At 37.3% G+C, this 20,078-nt stretch overlaps 1 protein-coding gene across 9 annotated transcripts in view; it reads left to right on the forward strand.

Moving 5' to 3' along the window:
• Positions 1-20,078, forward strand: part of NRXN3 (neurexin 3) — a 1,616,108-nt gene that overhangs the window by 1,448,017 nt on the left and 148,013 nt on the right. For 5 of the 9 annotated variants that reach the window (XM_061182764.1, XM_061182765.1, XM_061182762.1 and 2 more), the window contains 2 exons: positions 5,492-5,581; positions 15,534-15,841. In XM_061182764.1, the coding sequence (XP_061038747.1) occupies positions 5,492-5,581; positions 15,534-15,841 (398 nt within the window). The remainder of the gene's footprint in view (positions 1-5,491; positions 5,582-15,533; positions 15,842-20,078) is intronic. The other 4 variants (XM_061182763.1, XM_061182770.1, XM_061182767.1 and 1 more) reach the window with 2 other exon arrangements.

The raw sequence follows: 20,078 nt of genomic DNA on the forward strand, positions 1-20,078 counted from the left end.
CTTTGCTTAAATAGCTCAACTCCTATAGCCTAGAGATGGTGGATCAATACTATGACTTGAATATAGGAAGGAATTGATAATATGTCTGTCCACATATATTTTCCATTTCCAAACATACCCGGAAGACATGAGGCAGTGAGCTTCATCGGCCAAGTCAGGGCACTCCTGGGTGACCCCCACTGCTTTCTAGGAGTACACATCTCATCACTTTGGAAAGGTGGTTCTCCCTGGCTCCTTGAACCACTTAAGTGAGTCTGGAAAAGCTCCCTTCCTTAATAATGCCCTTGTGCTCTGAGTCTATTAATTTACTTCCCCCAGCTGATCAGTTTTCTACTCCAAGAGATTAATTTCCTTGCCTTGGCACACTAAAGGATCGAGGCTCAGAACATACAAATAGTTCTTTTTTCTTCAGTCACAAAGGTGTGTTGTGAGGATTAATGAGATGATGCTTATAATTGCATTTTGAGCTCCTTGGTCGAAAGTCACTTTATAAGTACAAGATATTAATTCTTGTTGAGTTCCATCCATCACTTACAAGTGGCTGAACATTCTAGATGCCCTTTGGGTAGCACAATACCCCCCCCCCCATCTGACTCTAAGAGAATTTGTCTGGGTCAACACCAGGAACAAGACCAGTGCGGAGCTCAAAGAATTTCCCCCAGTTCCTTGTTCTTAAGTGTCTGATGTTTGCTTTGAAACACACAAAGTGTTCTTTGGGGAGAGAGACATTCTAAGAACCTCTGAAATGCTGTACTTCTTGAGTCTACCCACATTGATTTTCTTTTGCCTCTGGCTCTAATACATAGTATTCATTCTCTGACTGTTCATTAGACCCACGGTCTCATTTTTTAGTGTCAACAAAGCAATAAAGAAAACTTTCCCTTCCTTTATTCCAGACTCAAAACAAAATGCAAAAATACCTCTGGCATTAATTTTGCACAGATGAATGTTGCTACGATATTCCTATTAGCATGTCCACATGCTTGACAACATTTCAGATGGTATTAATGGTCTACGTGCAAGAAAGCATTTTCTGCCAGCCCAGTGCAAATTGCCAGAACCTTTAAGCCACTCTTCCTCAACTTAGCAGCAGTATATCATCATTACCTGTAGCTGGACCAAGAAATCGCATTTGTCGATGCCTGAATTGCTCTTTTACTTTCAGTGGTTTTAGAAACCAACTTTGTTTTGGAAATGGGGTTAGCTGAGTATATTTTAGAAGACACAGAAATATAAAAAGCAACAACCAACTACGGTCTGTTCATCTTTGGATGATAACCTTTGTGGCACCAAATGTAATACGGTCACCTTTTGAATGGAGGCCTGGAAAAGTTCTGAGACTGTGGAAGCACACCATGGAATTAACATGCTTCCTTTTGATTATTAGGAAAGAGTTGAATCATATTAATAATAATAATAGTTTAAATAAATTGGATGTTTTTTCATATCCCAGGTTCTGTATATGCTCTACCTCTTAATATCCTGTACCAAGTCCTGTGGTGAATTCGGAAGTGGGGAAACTGAGGCTAAGTGACTTGCACAAGGTCAAGTAGCTACTGAAGTTAAAACTCAAAGCCAGGTTTGTCTCCAAAGCCCATGGTCATAGCTCCTATGCTGTACTGATTATGGTTTTAAGAAAATTAGTATAACTTCTAATGAATAGGATCTATGTTTGAACCAATAGAGTGTAAAAATGGTGTTGTAAAAGTTATTTTCTATGCAATACAAGAGTTCTCTCTATCTTTAAGTTTTTCAACTGAAAGAATTTTTACTTCTTTGGGGCCATCAACAAGTTTCCAGATTACTTCTTTGGGACCTTAAAGAGGGACTAATGTACTGGGAGACTATTCAAGGGTCAACTTGCTTTCTTTGTCTTATCTTCCTCTGCTCTCTTTTCCTTTTATCCTAAATGGATTAACCCAAATGTAGTCAATGTGAGCCGTTTTTGCATGAAGGTTGCCGCTATGTGTATGAACCAGTTGGGCCTCAGTAATTTCACCTCAGAGCATTCTGCTCTTCACGATATTATAATTCAACAGTGCATGTTGTATGTGTCTCCAGGGGCTGAAATATTTGATAACAGAACCAATAGTACAAAAGCAAATGACAATAGGAGGTCAACTGTATAAAAAATGGGTGGAGATACACACACACACACCTCTAAACTTTTTCAGTATAATAGAATGAAATATGGCTAATACTTTTTTTTCTAAAATTCAGTTCCAAGTAGGTGAGTGTCAGATCCACGTAAGTAATTTAAGAACTGTCTATTTGAAAATGTCATTGTGCAATTTATAGATTTCTCAGTGTGGTTGAGAACTGCAATCATTATATTTTGGGGGTATAATTAGTAATATACATATGTCTCTTTTTAGTGACATTATGACATTACTATTCATAAGGCCATTCCTTCTTGAGGACAGCATCACTTTCTGTTGAAGAATTGATTTTAGTCTTTGTTTAAATGTTCATACTGGCTGCTATATGAAATGTACAACTAAATGTCATTAAGGATTTAATAGGAATGTATATGGATTTGATGAGGTTTGCTAAGCTTTCAGAGTAGTCCCTGTGTATGAATTCTGATATTTAGAAGGTTGTTTGCTCTTCAGTCAGTATAGCAAATGGGGCTCGGGGCAAATGAACTCATTCTCATGCACATGTTTCTAAAACATTTCTCACTAATGTTTGAGATAAATTAAAATAAAAACCAACAAGAACATGAAAAGAGACTAAGAACAATGTTAATGTGGCAATTTAAACCAATTTGGTTTTCCAAATGGCCTTCCATCTTTCACAACTTTTAACAGTATGCAAGATCGCTATCCCTAGTGCCAGATACTATCAGTCTGGCATGGAAAACTTAAAACTTTTTTCTAAATGTCTTTTAAGCTGAGATGGAGAAGAATGACTCTCTGTCTTTCACTTTCTGAAGGGTCTAAGGTTGAATCGTGGCTATGCTGTCCTCCCAACATATCACATATTGATTCTCCTACATTGTTTCTTATTTTTCTAGCCAGTACCATGTCCTAATATGATTGTCTATAGAGCTTTATGCTTGACAGAGAGTGGATGCGGGGGGAGGGTGCTTAGGAGGACCAAGACTCGTATGTTTGTGGAAGAAGTAAGTCAATGCAGCTTCTTAATTGAGTTGGTACACATAGAGCTGTCGGTTTGGAACGTTGGGTACTTATGATTTTGTCTTGCACGTTATGAAGAATAGTTAGCTTTATATTTGCTATTGACTTCACCAATCCATTCCACAGTGAGTGGAACAGAGGTCATTACTATACTTAATATTGTAGCCAATGACAGTTACAGAAAACCCAAAGTAACAGAACATATTCAAGGTGAACCTGGCATAATCCATTTGCCGTTTCTCAATTTCTCAATATGTTGTTGTGACTAAAACTTGAGAGAGGTCAGAGCTTATGAAGATGGATGACATCCCTTGTGTATCTGTCTCCTGTAGGGTAGAATTAAGAGTTATACCCTTGTGTATCTGTCTCCTGTAGGGTAGAATTAAGAGTTATAGAGATATAGGTCCTTTTCAGAAAAGTGCATGTTCCTTTTCTATTAGGACACGTGAAAATTTACCCAACTTTATTTTGGATTAGTAGAATTCTGTGTACCCAGATCTACCAGGATGATCATTATAATGATCTCTAAGTGGTATTTACGTTAACAGGTAAAATTAACTTTTTTCACCATGGACTTATTGAAACACCAAGAAGTTAAGATACCTTTCTGTTTTTCCTCCTAGCTTACACCCTGTCTTTTTTTCTTCTGTGAGAAATAACATTTTGAGGAAAACTTTAAATTATATACTGCAATCCAAAACTGTTAATTGTTCTTTCCATTCATTGCACTTTATCCTTTGATATGTTAATATATTAGGCTTTATGCCAGGCAGATAGGGTCCCATAATGTAGGCTGGGAACAGATCCATGGTCGCCTCTTTCATGAGCTTTTTGTTTGTTTTTATTCCTGGATAGTAAGAATAATGAGTCAGCTCCTTAGAATAATTTGTTCAAAGGAGAAATGCATGGGGAATCTTTTAAATATCTCCCAATATTGCCACTCCTTCCCCATCCCATTCCTCACATAAGGCAGGTACTAGTTTAGCCACATGTGGAATCTTCTCTGCCAGTGAAAACTCCTCCGTGAAGATGACCCTGAGATGGAAGTGCCAGGGCAAGCTTCTATTCACCTGATGCTATATTCAATCCTAATAATCTTTCTAGCTTTTAGACTTCTTTATAAATGGTTTCCAAGCCACCTGTCTTGAGAATTTGATTTCACCTTCAATGTTGGTGATTTGGATTGGGCTTCCTGAAGTTCCAATACTGTAAGGCTATGAGTCAAAAGTAATTTAGAATTCACCAGTTTCTGCTTGATCACTATGAGGTTGGTTGACAAGACAGAGCAGTTCCCAAAGCATGGCTTCATTATTTTGTGATTTGAAGCATATTCATTAGGGGTATATCTTCACAACACCACTCTCCATGTCTGTCCTAATTAGACAAACCATCCAGGGGTGGTAACAACATTTATGAAAGGAAGAAAGAGGCATACTAACAGTTAAAAGCATTATGTTTGATCCTTGAAACTAATTAGATATTTCATGCTTGGAAGAAGTATCCCTAACAGGCTTTATGAATGGATGTGTATTCAGGAAGGACCTCTCCTAGGAAGGAAAGAGAGAGAGACTAGGTAGACATATAAAACCTGTGTCTGTTAGTACTAATAAAATGTAGGTACTCAAAAGTCTGAAAATGCTATATCACTATATGTATAGCTGCTTTTATTTACAGATATGTACTTTGGGGTTCCTTCGATTTTAAAATGTGGAACAGATCAAGACAAAGAGATAGAGATTAAAAGAGTTATCTGTAATACTCTACCTATTTTACATAGGTGATGGGATGCCAGGCCCCCCTTTATGGAATAGGAAGTCTCTGTTGGCCATCAAGGCTTAAATTGTCTTCTTTGGCTTCCCTCTGCCAGGAAGTAGAGCAGTTGCACACACTTGAGAGGAGAATAAGGACGTGCATGGCCCCGTGCTTCTGATCAGATACAGTAGAGTGAGTGTGGAACATGCATGACTAAGACACTGAGGGTCCCCTACCACATTATGAAGCTGATCTGATACAAGTCAAGGGGATCATTGTTCCTCCATTGACCCAATTAAGGTGTGGTTAGAGTGAGATGGAGAAGAGTGAAGGTAAACCCATTTCTGTAAATAGCCAAACCTCTTCCTGATGCCCATCCCAAGTCACATTTCCAAAACATACGGAGCACTGCATAGCTAAGAATAACCTGACCTCACACCTGTCAACCAAGGGCAGAGTGACTTCGACTCCACCTCCACTAAAGATAAATGGATATCTAGCTCTAAAAACTTCATAAAACGCACCAAAAACCTAGGATGTTTTTGAATGATTTATTGACTTTTCAGATTGTTCTTTAAGCTGTTTTTTAAACTTTAAAGGCAACACTGATAATGAACGCTTCCAAATGGTAAAACAGAAAATCCCCTTCAAATATAACCGGCCCGTAGAGGAGTGGCTGCAGGAAAAAGGTAACTGTCGTTAAAACTTTCATTTTAAAATCATTTGATTCTAAACCCTCATTTTTAAAGCCTGCAAATAAATGTTCCTTAAATGATAATCGCCTGCTGCATAAATGACTGTTTTAATTTTCATTATAATTTGTGTCAGCTTCCACCTGCCATATGTTGATAAATCATGCTATAATACATTGCCATTAAAATACAGTTAAAGGGACTAACATCTAGCTTTCTATCAGCATGACAACCACAAACAAGAAATTCCAGGAACCTCTAAAAAAGAAATGTATTGTGGCAGTTTAACCACTGCATGACATTATTTGTTAATTTGTTTTAAATTACCTCTTATACCAGAGCTTTCTAAAGAAATTTCAAAAGAACTTATTAAACTTACATCTTGACGCCGTTTTGGCTTTACTATCTGTAGCATGGTTAATGACAACAAAAAAATCATAGATTGACTCTTGTAATTTAAACTGCTTAAACAACTGTTATAAGGGGAGCGACTTTTTTTTTTTAACATTTGTTTTTAAACAAAGAAAAGAATGAGAAAGATGAATTTTGCCTTTAGAGTTAAACTCACAGAGGCAAATATATTTCATAAGAAGTTAATGGTGTCCTAGTTGCTGACTGAAACTAAAAAAATAAACAAACTTATTACACTTTGGTTGTGTATTCGATATTTATGCAACAAAAGTGTACGTGGTTGAAAAAGGAAAGGTTAATGGAAGGCAAAGCAGCAGTTTCTCATTTGCTGAAAAAAACAACCACTTTGTTAATAAAAGAGGGCAGCGGTTATACCTGATGTTAGAATTTTCTGTGTGGCTCCTATTTATTAGGATGTGAACTATTGTCTTTCAATGAAGAAAAATTTTTGTCTTTAAGAAGCTATTTACTCTGTTCTTTCCTGAGCCAGTATAAGCTACTCTTGTAGCTTAAGTGAGTTTTTATTTAAGTAGACATTAAGTGAGTTTTTAAAATATGTAGAGATTTGACTGAGTTATTTATAAATAGTAATGAGGTATATTAATATGCAACTTAAAAAATAAAGGACTACTACAGTTGTAAGTTGAGTGAAAACATTCAGACCTTTAAACACGGAAAATCCTCACTGAGTCTTAACTGTTTGCCCTGTTTTTAACGTACGTGGTCTAATTAAAAATAAATTAAGAATAACTCTAAAAAGCAAATAATTTTGTATAGTAATCACCAGCTCATAAAGTCCCTTTAACATTAAAGATGATGATTGCCTCACTTCTTAAAAAGGAAAAGACAACTAGATGCATGTCTGAGTCTCATGTGCCTGAGAGAATTTTTTTGTTTCTTTCAATTTTATGTTAATAATATTTTATTTTACTCCATTGCCTTTTGAAGTCTAAGTTCAATAGCATGCCAGGCATTTTCATTTGTATAAATCATTATAAAGTTACTAGTAGGCTTTTAGTTTTCCTTCCAATAGCATTGTTATCAGTTGGCTTTCATATAGAAGGATGCTTCCAAACACACAACAAAAGTTGAGTTGGTGGGACAGGGATAGGGGTGGTTTGGATGGAAGGGAGGGAGGAATTCCAGTTTCTTAACTGAATATGTATATGTTTATATATGCTAATAATATTGAAAAGAATTATTTGCAAACTGGGAAGTTCTCTCTTCTATGTTATTTTAACCAAAATTACTTTTTTGTTTGATTTTGGTAAGTAACATTTATTTGTTCTGTTGCTTTACCTCTTCCTCTGTCTAGGTAACTTTCCCTTCAAAAGAAATAGAAAATGTATACCAAAAGACCTTATAAGGACAATAAGTAAAACAGGGTAAATTCAGAAAGATGATTAGGCAGAGGTATTAGGAAGTAGCTGGAATCCTCTTTGGAGTTATTTCTGTCATTGGGGAAGAGATCTGGGTCACAGCATTCCCAAGTCTGTTTTCTGGCTCTGTCTGCTATTGACTGACTTTCTGACCTTAGACAATCCACTTAACCTCTTTATATCTCAGATTTCCCATCTGAGAAGAGGAGAAATAATACTGCCTATTCCCGAAGGGTGTTCTGAGGTTTAATTAATTAGTCTTTGTGCAACACTGACTGGAGACGTGCAGAGATTTAATTTAAGCAGTATGTGAACTTGTTGTCCAAATGAGGTAACAATTAATGACTTTCAAGAGGATGGGCACCCAAAGCAAAACACAAAGTAACCTGCTACAAACCCTGTACTGGTGTTATAACCAGATTTCGTATTATTGATGATAGAACAATTATCAGACTGGAATAGAGATATAATAATGGTCGCCCCTTACAAAAAATACGATTGATCATAATGAGGGACAATAAGGAGATCTGGCATTGATTTTGAGAAATCTTGGGCAGATGGTACAACTTTCTCCAGTCAGTCCCTTATATTCTTCATAGGGAGAGGGTAGTGATGATTGTTTCTCACTTACTCACTTACTCCTGCTTACCTGAGAGATAAATTGATCAGAGGAAGAGATGGCAGGAGACTTGAATATCCCCCTATTCCTTTAGTGCCTGCCAACTTTTCTATTAACCACCTAATCTCAGGTACAGAAGGCTAGGAAAGGGTTTTAAAACATAAGAAAAGCAGACCTAGCCAGAAATAAACCGTGAAACAGACAAATAAACAAAGGTCCAAATACTTCCTAGGGCATGATGGAAATCTGAAACACAGGCAGCCTCCTTCCCTGTTTCACCCCACCGGTGTCGTGTTCTCAAGAAGTGATTAGTCAGATCTCTCCTTGAAAGAAGGAATAGCCAGAAGTAGAGCGGTGGCTTAATCGTATAGCCCAGGAAACATGTCTTGCCTTTCTCCATGCTTGGGTCAGTCTTGAACAAGCAAAGACCACTTTTGGAGTGAACTATGGCAACTGGAATAAAGGAGATCCATCATTTCTTTTTTTTTTTTTTTTTTTCTTTAGCCTGGACTCTGCCGCCGCAGGCTTGCCCCACATTCTGTACCCCTCCCTCTGCCGTGGGCTGAGTGAGCCAGAGCCCCCGAATCAGCTGCTCTTTTTAAATTTTATTTTACTTACTTTTTTTATACAGCAGGTTCTTATTAGTTATCTATTTTATCCACATCAGTGTATATATGTCAAGCCCAATCTCCCAATTCATCCCACCACCACCCCCACCCCCCGCCGCTTTCCCCCCTTGGTGTCCATACGTTTGTTCTCTACATCTGTGTCTCAATTTCTGCCTTGCAAACCGGTTCATCTGTGCCATTTTTCTAGGTTCCACATATATGCATTAATATACGATATTTTTCTCTTTCTGACTTACTTCACTCTGTATGACAGTCTCTAGATCCATCCACGTCTCAACAAATGACCCAATTTTGTTCCTTTTTACGGCTGAGTAATATTCCATTGTATATATGTACCACACCTTCTTTATCCATTCGTCTGTCGATGGGCATTTAGGTTGCTTCCATGACCTGGCTATTGTAAATAGTGCTGCAATGACCATTGGGGTGCATGTGACTTTTTGAATTACGGTTTTCTCTGGGTATATGCCCAGTAGTGGGATTGCTGGGTCATATGGTAATTCTATTTTTAGTTTTTCAAGGAACCTCCATACTGTTCTCCATAGTGTCTGTATCAATTTACATTCCCACCAACAGTGCAAGAGGGTTCCCTTTTCTCCACACCCTCTCCAGCATTTGTTGTTTGTAGATTTTCTGATGATGCCTATTCTAACTGGTGTGAGGTGATACCTCATTGTAGTTTTGATTTGCATTTCTCTAATAATTAGTGGTATTGAGTAGCTTTTCATGCGCTTCTTGGCCATCTGTATGTCTTCTTTGGAGAAATGTCTATTTAGGTCTTCTGCCCAGTTTTGGATTGGGTTGTTTTTTTTTTTTTAATATTGAGCTGCATGAGCTGTTTATATATTTTGGAGATTAATCCTTTGTCCGTTGATTCGTTTGCAAATATTTTCTCCCATTCTGAAGGTTGTCTTTTCGTCTTGTTTATGGTTTCCTTTGCTGTGCAAAAGCTTTGAAGTTTCATTAGGTCTGATTTGTTTATTTTTGTTTTTATTTCCCTTACTCTAGGAGGTGGATCAAAAAAGATCTTGCTGTGATTTATGTCAAAGTGTGTTCTTCCTATGTTTTCCTCTAAGAGTTTTATAGTGTCCGGTCTTACATTTAGGTCTCTAATCCATTTTGAGTTTATTTCTGTGTATGGTGTTAGGGAGTGTTCTAATTTCATTCTTTTACATGTAGCTGTCCAGTTTTCCCAGCACCACTTATTGAAGAGACTGTCTTCTCTCCATTGTATATCCTTGCCTCCTTTGTCATAGATTAGTTGACCATAGGTGTGTGGGTTTATCTCTGGGTTTTCTATCCTGTTCCATTGATCTATGTTTCCGTTTTTGTGCCAGTACCATATTCTCTTGATTACTGTAGCTTTATAGTATAGTCTGAAGTCAGGGAGTCTGATTCCACCAGCTCTATATTTTTCCCTCAAGACTGCTTTGGCTATTCGGGGTCTTTTTTGTCTCCATACAAATTTTAAGATTTTTTGTTCTACTTCCATAAAAAATGCCATTGGTAATTTGATAGGGATTGCATTGAATCTATAGATTGCTTTGGGTAGTATAATCATTTTCACAATATTGATTCTTCCAATCCAAGAACATGGTATGTCTCTCCATCTGTTGGTATCATCTTTAATTTCTTTCATCAGTGTCTTATAGTTTTCTGCATACAGGTCTTTTGTCACCCTAAGTAGGTTTATTCCTAGGTATTTTATTCTTTTTGTTGCAATGGTAAATGGGAGTGTTTCCTTAATTTCTCTTTCAGATTTTTCATCATTAGTGTATAGGAATGCAAGAAATTTCTGTGCATTAATTTTGTATCCTGCAACTTTACCAAATTCATTGATTAGCTCTAGTAGTTTTCTGGTGGCATCTTTAGGATTCTCTATGTATAGTATCATGACATCTGCAAACAGTGACAGTTTTACTTCTTCTTTTCCAATTTGTATTCCTTTTATTTCTTTTTCATCCCTGATTGCTGTGGCTAGAACTTCCAAAACTACGTTGAATAATAGTGGTGAGAGTGGACATCCTTGCCTTGTTCCTGATCGTAGAGGAAATGGTTTCAGTTTTTCACCATTGAGAATGATGTTTGCTGTGGGTTTGTGGGTTTGTCGTATATGGCCCTTATTATGTTGAGGTACGTTGCCTCTATGCCCACATTCTGGAGAGTTTTTATCACAAATCGGTGTTGAATTTTGTCAAAAGCTTTTTCTGCATCTATTGAGATGATCATATGGTTTTTATTCTTCAGTTTTTTAATATGGTGTATCACATTGATTGATTTGCATATATTGAAGAATCCTTGCATCCCTGGGATAAATCCCACTTGATCATGGTGTATGATCCTTTTAATGTGTTGTTGGATTCTTCTTTTTAGTATTTTATTGAGGATTTTTGCATCTATGTTCATCAGTGATATTGGTCTGTAACTTTCTTTTTTTGTAGTATCTTTGTCTGGTTTTGGTATCAGGGTGATGGTGGCCTCATAGAATGAGTTTGGGAGTGTTCCTTCCTCTGCAATTTTTTGGAAGAGTTTGAGAAGGATGGGTGTTAGATCGTCTCTAAATGTTTGATAGAATTCACCTGTGAAGCCATCTGGTCCTGGACTTTTGTTTGTTGGAAGATTTTTAATCACAGTTTCAATTTCATTACTTGTGATTGGTCTGTTCATATTTTCTATTTCTTCCTGGTTCAGTCTTGGAAGGTTATACCTTTCTAAGAATTTGTCCGTTTCTTCCAGGTTGTCCATTTTATTGGCATAGAGTTGCTTGTAGTAGTCTCTTAGTATGCTTTGTATTTCTGTGGTGTCTGTTTTAACTTCTCCTTTTTCATTTCTAATTTTATTGATTTGAGTCCTCTCCCTCTTTTTCTTGATGAGTCTGTCTAATGGGTTATCAATTTTGTTTATCTTCTCAAAGAACCAGCTTTTAGTTTTATTGATCTTTGCTATTGTTTTCTTTGTTTCTATTTCATTTATTTCTGCTCTGATCTTTATGATTTCTTGCCTTCTGCTAACTTTGGGTTTTGTTTGTTCTTCTTTCTCTAGTTCCTTTAGGTGTAAGGTTAGATTGTTATTTGAGATTTTTCTTCTTTCTTGAGGTAGGCTTGTATAGCTATAAACTTCCCTCTTAGAACTGCTTTTGCTGCATCCCATAGGTTTTGGATCATCGTGTTTTCATTGTCATTTGTCTCTAGGTATTTTTTGATTTCCTCTTTGATTTCTTCAGTGATCTCTTGGTTATTTAGTAACGTATTGTTTAGCCTCCATGTGTTTGTGTTTTTTATGCTTTTTTCCCTGTAGTTCATTTCTAATCTCATAGCGTTGTGGTCAGAAAAGATGCTTGATATGATTTCAATTTTCTTAAATTTACTGAGGCTTGATTTGTGACCCAAGATGTGATCTATCCTGGAGAATGTTCCGTGGACACTTGAGAAGAAAGTGTAATCTGCTGTTTTTGGATGGAATGTCCTATAAATATCAATTAAATCTATCTGGTCTATTGTGTCATTTAAAGCTTCTGTTTCCTTATTTATTTTCATTTTGGATGATCTGTTCATTGGTGTAAGTGAGGTCGAATCTGAGTGAGATCCTTGCTGGGTAGAGTAACCTTGGTTGCAGTTTCTTCCCTTTCATCACTTTAAATATATCGTGCCACTCCCTTCTGGCTTGTAGAGTTTCTGCTGAGAAATCAGCTGTTACCCTTATGGGAGTTCCCTTGTATGTTATTTGTCATTCTTCCCTTGCTGCTTTCAATAATCCTCCTTTGTCTTTAATTTTGACCAGTTTGGTTACTATGTGTCTCAGCGTGTTTCTCCTTGGGTTTATCCTGTATGGGACTCTCTGCGCTTCCTGGACTTGGGTGGCTATTTCCTTTCCCATGTTAGGGAAGTTTTCGACTATAATCTCTTCAAATATTTTCTCGGGTCCTTTCTCTCTCTCTTCTCCTTCTGGGACCCCTATAACGAGAATGTTGTTGCATTTAATGTTATCCCAGAGGTCTCTTAGGCTGTCTTCATTTCTTTTCATTCTTTTTTCTTTATTCTGTTCTGCAGTAGTGAATTCCACCATTCTGTCTTCCAGGTCACTTATCTGTTCTTCCGCCTCAGTTATTCTGCTATTGATTCCTTCTAGTGTAGTTTTCATTTCAGTTATTGTATTGTTCATCTCTGTTTGTTTGTTCTTTAATTCTTCTAGGTCTTTGTTATACATTTCTGGCATCTTCTCGATCTTTGCCTCCATTCTTTTTCCAAGGTCCTGGATCATCTTCACTATCATTATTCTGAATTGTTTTTCTGCAAGGTTGCCTATCTCCACTTCATTTAGTTGTTTTACTGGGGTTTTATCTTGTTCCTTCATCTGGTACATAGCCCTCCACCTTTTCATCTTGTCTGTCTTTCTGTGAATGTGGTTTTTATTCCACAGGGTGCAGGAATGTAGTTCTTCTTGCTTCTGCTGTCTGCCCTCTGGTGGATGAGGCTATCTAAGAGGCTTGTGCAAGTTTCCTGATGGGAGGGATTGGTCAAATCCATCATTTCTAACCAGTGTAATTCAACTTTGCATTTCAATTCTCTCTGATCTTCTTTTTATTTGTAAGCAAGGGCAGAATAACATCAATAGGAAAATAAGATGAGGACCATTACAGATGTGAAGTACTTTTGTGAATATTAGAAATATAAAATTTTCTACCTGTAATCAGTTATAAGCATTAACTGATTATCAGTGCTGGGCTATATATAAAAAAGGAGATGAATAAACATTAATATTATGGTTGGCCAACAGTTATGTGAATGGAAGGGATAGCTTGGCACTGAGGTGTAAGATACTAAATTTTAGCCCTAGAGATCTCTTACTAGGCAAATTCTTATTATGTTAAGCTACTCCAAATGCCTATGGAAGGCCAAAAGCATATTTATTCTCCCCTTCCATCATGGCATTTCTTTTTATAGTAAGCTTAGGGCTCCCAGAAAAAAAGCTGTTGTCAAAAAATAAACAGTAAAGAGGTATGAGATCCAGGCCATTAACCAGTATTATTGGGCATTGAACTTTTTGCTGCATCTTATGTGAGAAATGAGAGGCCAAAGGATAGGCAGTGATGCATATCCACAGGGCACTGAAGGAATTGGTAGGAAAATAATGGAAATCTATTAGATCTATTTGATTGGACCCTTAGGATCTGGGCAATTCTGTTATCATTAAAGCCAGCAGATTCCATTTGCATGCTCCAGATATTTTTATAGAGATTATTTTCACTATAACAAAATTATCTGGCCAAGTCTTCATACTGTAGTGTTTGAAGCTTCCAAAGGGGTATTAGTTATAAATCATTCTTGACTAATATGCCCTTAAGCGTTGCCCAATGAGTGGAGCTGGGTCTTGTACAAAGAATTCCCTCTGAGTAGATGCATTTTCCCTTCTCTGTCCCTTCTGTTTCATCTGTTTTTCTACATTGAGTAGGGACTCCACATTATACACCAGAAATTCAAGGATAGCTAATCATTGTGTAGGCTTAAAGGCCATGTAATAGTGGTAGAGGTTAAGCGCCCAAATATCACAGCATGCCTCTATTCATATTTGAGATTATATAAAAACCTCAGTCTTTAAAAAAATATACTCCCTTTTATTAAAAAAGCAAGTATATCAGAACATTGTTTCTAGTCATTAATAGCTAAAAATATTCAGGCAATTAGATTAAGAATGAATGAAGCATTGTTTGATCACTGACTAAAATGGAGAAAAATTCAGAAAGGATATATTTAATTCCATTAAAAAATTTTTCCACCTTTCTCCATATGGAAAAACAGAAGAAAATAATCTGGAGAAATAATAGAATAGAACGCTCTAACCTTTAAAAGCTGTTTAGATTTTTCTGGGAAACATCTCAAACTTAAGAGAGGCTTTTTAAAGTAGGAATAGTTGGGGGGAAGATAAGTTGAGTTACACTATTCTAACCTCTGTTCTACCATCATTTCATTCTGATAGTTTTCTGTCCACAGAAGCATAAATGGTTCCCCAAATGGGAACTTCAAATAAGGTGAGCTACTGTTTGCTTCAATTCATTAACATACCTCTATATCACTTTAAGGTGTTTTATGTGTAGCTTTTTTCATTAACACCTATCCCTCCTCTTAAAATTCATTGATTCTGAATGACATTTTTTTTCTTCCCCCCTTTCTCACTGACATGATCAATGCCTACTTATTTTCCATATCTTAGAGGGAGATTTAGTTGTGTGACTGTAATCTCTCCCCTCCTCCAAATTAATAAAGATGGGAAATAATCTGTCATGATGTTTATTAAATAGCAAGTATGGGTAGAATATTATGCATTAGGAAGATTTCTAGGAAATGAGGTGTTTGGTGACCAAAATGTTTATTTTTATAAGTATACAATAAATCCAAGTCTCTTAACTAGAATCCAAGTTAATTTCAGTTAATTTAATTTAATTATCAGACCTAGTTTTTTAATTCAGTGTTCTATGTTACCTCACTGAGTTTTTATTTGCCATATATAATTCTTTTTAGTTTTCATTGTGTTACTTTTTAGGTTAAAAAATCAGTACAGTAAGTATTTATGATTTATTATTTTCATCACCTGTTTTTTTTTTTCTGTCATCCATAACTGCATAAACAGGAAGACTATAATACTGCTCATCATTGAACAAGATTTCTCCTGCCTCACAATAAAGAGATAGAGACTCTTTTATTCAGGTTATCTAGGATATTCAGCTAGACAGTGGAAGAGATAAACATAGTGAAATGTTATTTGCCAATGTCTATATTGAATTTTTGTTACCCAATTTTCTTCCTTCCAATTGCTCAAGGAAGCCTGTTTTGATGTCTGGTCCATTCAGACCAGGTAAGGCAAACAGAGAAAATGTACAGGAATAATGATGTTTCCTCCACCCAACCCACTAGGCCGGCAGTTAACCATCTTCAACACCCAGGCGCAAATAGCTATCGGTGGAAAGGACAAAGGACGCCTCTTCCAAGGCCAGCTTTCTGGGCTCTATTATGATGGTTTAAAAGTACTGAACATGGCGGCTGAGAACAACCCCAATATTAAAATCAATGGAAGTGTCCGACTGGTGGGAGAAGTCCCATCAATCTTGGGAACGACACAGACAACCTCCATGCCACCAGAAATGTCTACCACTGTCATGGAAACCACCACTACAATGGCTACTACCACAACCCGCAAGAATCGCTCTACAGCCAGCATTCAGGTAAGCCTTTCTCCAACAATTAATTGACTCCGCATCTTGGTCTTTGAGATGTTGCTCTCATGGTCAGTGTCACTACGTAGCTAAAGTGTCTGAATTACTATGTTTGTAGGAAGGATGCCTGTAGGAAGGATGGTAAAGCTCTTATTCAAAATGAGCAAATTTTCACTATGAAATACTCCCACCCCTCATTTTATTACCTTTCTTTTCACTAGCCAAAAGGGGAAAGGGAAAAAGGAAAATTTGTTATCATGGGAAAGACTGTATCCTAGTTCAATTCTATTCGCATCCTCCTGATGGCTTTGCTAGGACATGAATTGTTCATTTTTGAGGCCAGTGGGTAGCATTACATCAAGGGCAGATGAAGCTAGAGGTTCAACTAATCCTTATAAAATGCAGTATTTGTATTTGATAAGTGTTGATTATTCACTTGTTATTTTTGGCCCACTTCGTTTCCTTTATATTATATTGACCAAGGTCCTAATTGCATTAGAAAATTTGAAGGTCTGAGTTTAGCTATGTAGGAAGTCCTTAGTTTTGTGGTTAACGTTTTTGTTTTGTCACTTAAAAGTAATTATACCCAAGCTAAAGCTAAAGCTTTGCTGACTTCCTTGGCATCTCATAAATCTAGTTAGTAGAGGGGAGAAGGTTAATCGAATTTTTAGCCTTAAATGCTCTGGCAAAAAATAAGACATTCCGATTACTTGTGGGAAAATGACCCCTAGTCTAGTTAGTATCTGCAGAAGATTCAGTAGATCAGTACTTGTCCTTTCTGTTTCTTGGTTTTAAGTCATGAGCCAGGGGTTCAGTTGAGTCTTTGACATCACCCTTCCATTGACTTCAGAGGGCATTATAAACCTAAAGTCAATAATCAATTAAACCCCCGATGTGTTCACATTCTTCTGAATTAAGTTTATGAGAGTTAGGCAGTGGTAAAAGTGTTGTCTACCTTTTCCCTTTTCTTTGAGTAGAAATATCCAGACCATTCCTTATGTGACTCCACAGGAACAATTGGAAGCTGATGCACTGATGATGTTATCAGGCCAATTTAATGTGTTTTAGAAAAGCTACTAAGAAGCTGGTTACTTAGCAGTCTTATAGTTGCACGTGTTGTTACATGTATACCTATGCACATGCTCCAGAAAACTAGCTTTTTCTCTACTGATATTAAAGCAATAACTCCTGACACTTCACTATACTCACTGAAAAGAAGATAAAAGACAATATATATTTCTATTATGACTCTATAGCTCAAGAGCAGATCTGTTTATTGTGGGTGAAAGGATAGTTCTATCTGCACAGGTCTTGGCAGACTTGTTCTGTTTCTGTCAGAATACATTCCACTAACCCTGTGGGAAGCAGAGGAGCAAATGGCTTTTTCTTCATAGGAATGGATGGTCCTGTAGTCTTTTTCAAGGCCAAATTTTTACTGACCTCAGAAGGATTTAATGTTACATGAGGACTCAGGGACTAAGCCATGGTAATTATCAGTCTGGGGCTTTCCTTCCTGCAGCAAATACGTAAATAGGAGCAGATTGGGTGAGTATTTGTACAAACTAAGGGAGCCAGAGTAGGATACAAGGTACAAAAGTCTTATAAGTGATTATGATTCTAAACATCATTTAACCTGTTGTCATTTTAGAGGTCAGCAGCTGTGGACAGCTGGAGGATGCCCTCTCTAACAGCCTCCTTTCTGGTGTGTTTCTTTTCCTTTAGTCCAGTAATAATTGGATTACATCTACATGTCTTTCCTTCTGCTTCTACAGAAAAGGCTATAAAAATGGGTTATAAATCTGTTGGTGCTCTTTGTTTTTAAAGGTGTATAAATACATAAAGTAGTCTTGGAGGAAAGCCAACAGACTAGCAAAATTGGATTAGATGGGGATGACAGATAAAAAAGCCCCATATTCTTTGTAAAGATTAGCTAAAGGAAATAACCATGCCAAGGGTTTTGAACTGTTTGTTCTGCCAACTAGCCATAAGAACTTTGCCCTGGGCACCATAAAAACTAAATAGCCTGCCTGTCTCCAAGTCTATCCCTGTCTTAAATACATTCTGTAGATCATGTGACGCTTGTGTTAGGACTGGGGACCCAACAACCCTTGGATTCTACCCAAGGTTTAAGACAGTTTCCAGACTCTGAAGACTTTGGGTGAAGAAGGTCAATCTCAGGAGTTCTAATATGCCCTGTGTGAGCCAGCTAATTTTCTTGAATGAAATGGACTCAAAAAGATTTGATCTCTGGGAAATCTTCAGAAAAAAGAAAAAGAAGGGAGGAAGACTGGATTTCATGTTCACTAGATCCATCATTCACGTTTTCACCTATGTGTGAAATCTTAGAGCCATTCCCAAATGATACTCTGTTCTGTCTTCCTTTGCTTTGATAATATTGCTACAGCAGAGTTGTCCTAAAAGTAGACTCTTCTGGAAGAAACAAAATAGGCATGTGCATTCACAAATATAAATATCTGTTTATTAAAAATCCACTGGTTATTTCTTTAAGCGTAAGGTAAGAAAACGTCATTTGAGCAGTTCATTTCTGATAGACCTTGGTTATTGTTGATTTTAGATCAAAGGAAAACTGCAAAGTGCTTTTAGCGATGCTCTTAACTGTGTGTGAATGGGAACAAAGAGTTTTCGAATTGATGTGGCCCTCTCACGCTCTAGCCTCCTGGAAGTAATAGGCACTTTGATCTTTCTGATACTCTAGTTTGTTACAAAATACTTGTGAATTACATGGACTATGTTAAATTACTCACAGCTGTGGTGCCAAGCAGAAGGGGAGTTTGGGGGAGAATGGATACATGCATATGTATGGCTGAGTCCCTTTGCTGTGCACCTAAAACTATCACAACATTGTTACTCAGCTATACTCCAATATAAAATAGTTTTTTTAAAAAAGAGAAGGATGTCTCTAGATGCCCCCCTGAATAAAAAAGGAAGTTAAGGTTGAGAAAGCAGGTGGGTACATTGAGAAAGCAGGTGGATGAGTGCTAATTCTCAAATAAAGGTCTGGCACTTAGTAGGTGCTCAATAAATATTTATTGAATAAATCAGAAAACAAGATAGGCTTTATTATGTACCTTATCATCATTTAACAATCAGAAGTGGCATAGCTTGTGGAAGGATTTCTCTCTAAGATGATCAGTGTGCTTTGGACAATTTTAATTTTTTTTCCAGTGGTAAAACTATAGCAGAATGATTAAATGCATGTACTTGAAGTCAGACTGCCTGGGTTTAAAACCTAGTTTCTCTTCGTATTAACTAAGTGACCCTGGGCGAGTCGCGTATGTTGTAGTTACCTATTGCTATGGAGCAACCTGCCATAACTTAGTAGCTTCAAACAACAACTATGTCATTAGATCTCAAAGTTTTATGGGTCAGAAATTTGGGCAGGGCTCAGCAAGGCATTTCTTCTGCCTCACATGGAATTGACTGAGGTCATTCAGTGGCTACTCTGGTCTGGAGGGTCTGGCTTCACGCATGCACCTGGTGCCTTGGTGGGTGAACTGGAAATACTGGACTCAGCTGGGTCCACGTCTCTCTCCGTGTCTCTAGGACTCCTTTCATAGAGGCTCAGGACCCCTGGAGAGAGTTTTCCAAGTCTCAGTTGCAGGAAATGATGTATAAACCTCATTTCTCAATAGGAGGAGTAGCAAGAATTTGCAACCAACCTAAATCTACCACATTGTAAAATTGGAGGGAGGGAAAGGTACTAATAGTCCTTATATCGTAAGATTGTCGTGAGGATAACTGAGTTAATAAAAGTAAAATGCTTCCAAGAGGTATATCATGAAGAATATAATTAAATATATTTTAACCTTGTTATTATTATATTCTGTCCTCAACATTTGGTATGCAAGCCAGTACCCTCTCAAGCAAGGATCTAACTCAGAAAATGGGGCTGCTTCTACTGACTGTAGTGTCTGTAGTTCAGAGTGGGGCTAGGAGGTTTTGGGGGATAGGGATTTGAAGGAGGCTCAGAGTAGAATTTGGGGGCTGAAATTAGTCCTGGCAAATAAAACGTCTGTAAGATCTCCAGAATGGACATCTCACTACCCACCTTTAATTTTCTTTTCCATTTTTAAATCAACCAGGAGTGCTATGGGCCTTGGAGAGTATGTTCTGTTATGAAATAGGTCTATCCACGTGTATTTTTGGTGTTACAGAAAGAGGAATCCAGGTTCCTCGCCATCATGGAGCTTACAGCGTAAAGCGGGCAAGAGGGCTTGACATTAGC

This window comes from Eubalaena glacialis, chromosome 2 (assembly GCF_028564815.1).
Source record: "Eubalaena glacialis isolate mEubGla1 chromosome 2, mEubGla1.1.hap2.+ XY, whole genome shotgun sequence".
Taxonomy (NCBI): Eukaryota; Metazoa; Chordata; class Mammalia; order Artiodactyla; family Balaenidae; genus Eubalaena; species Eubalaena glacialis.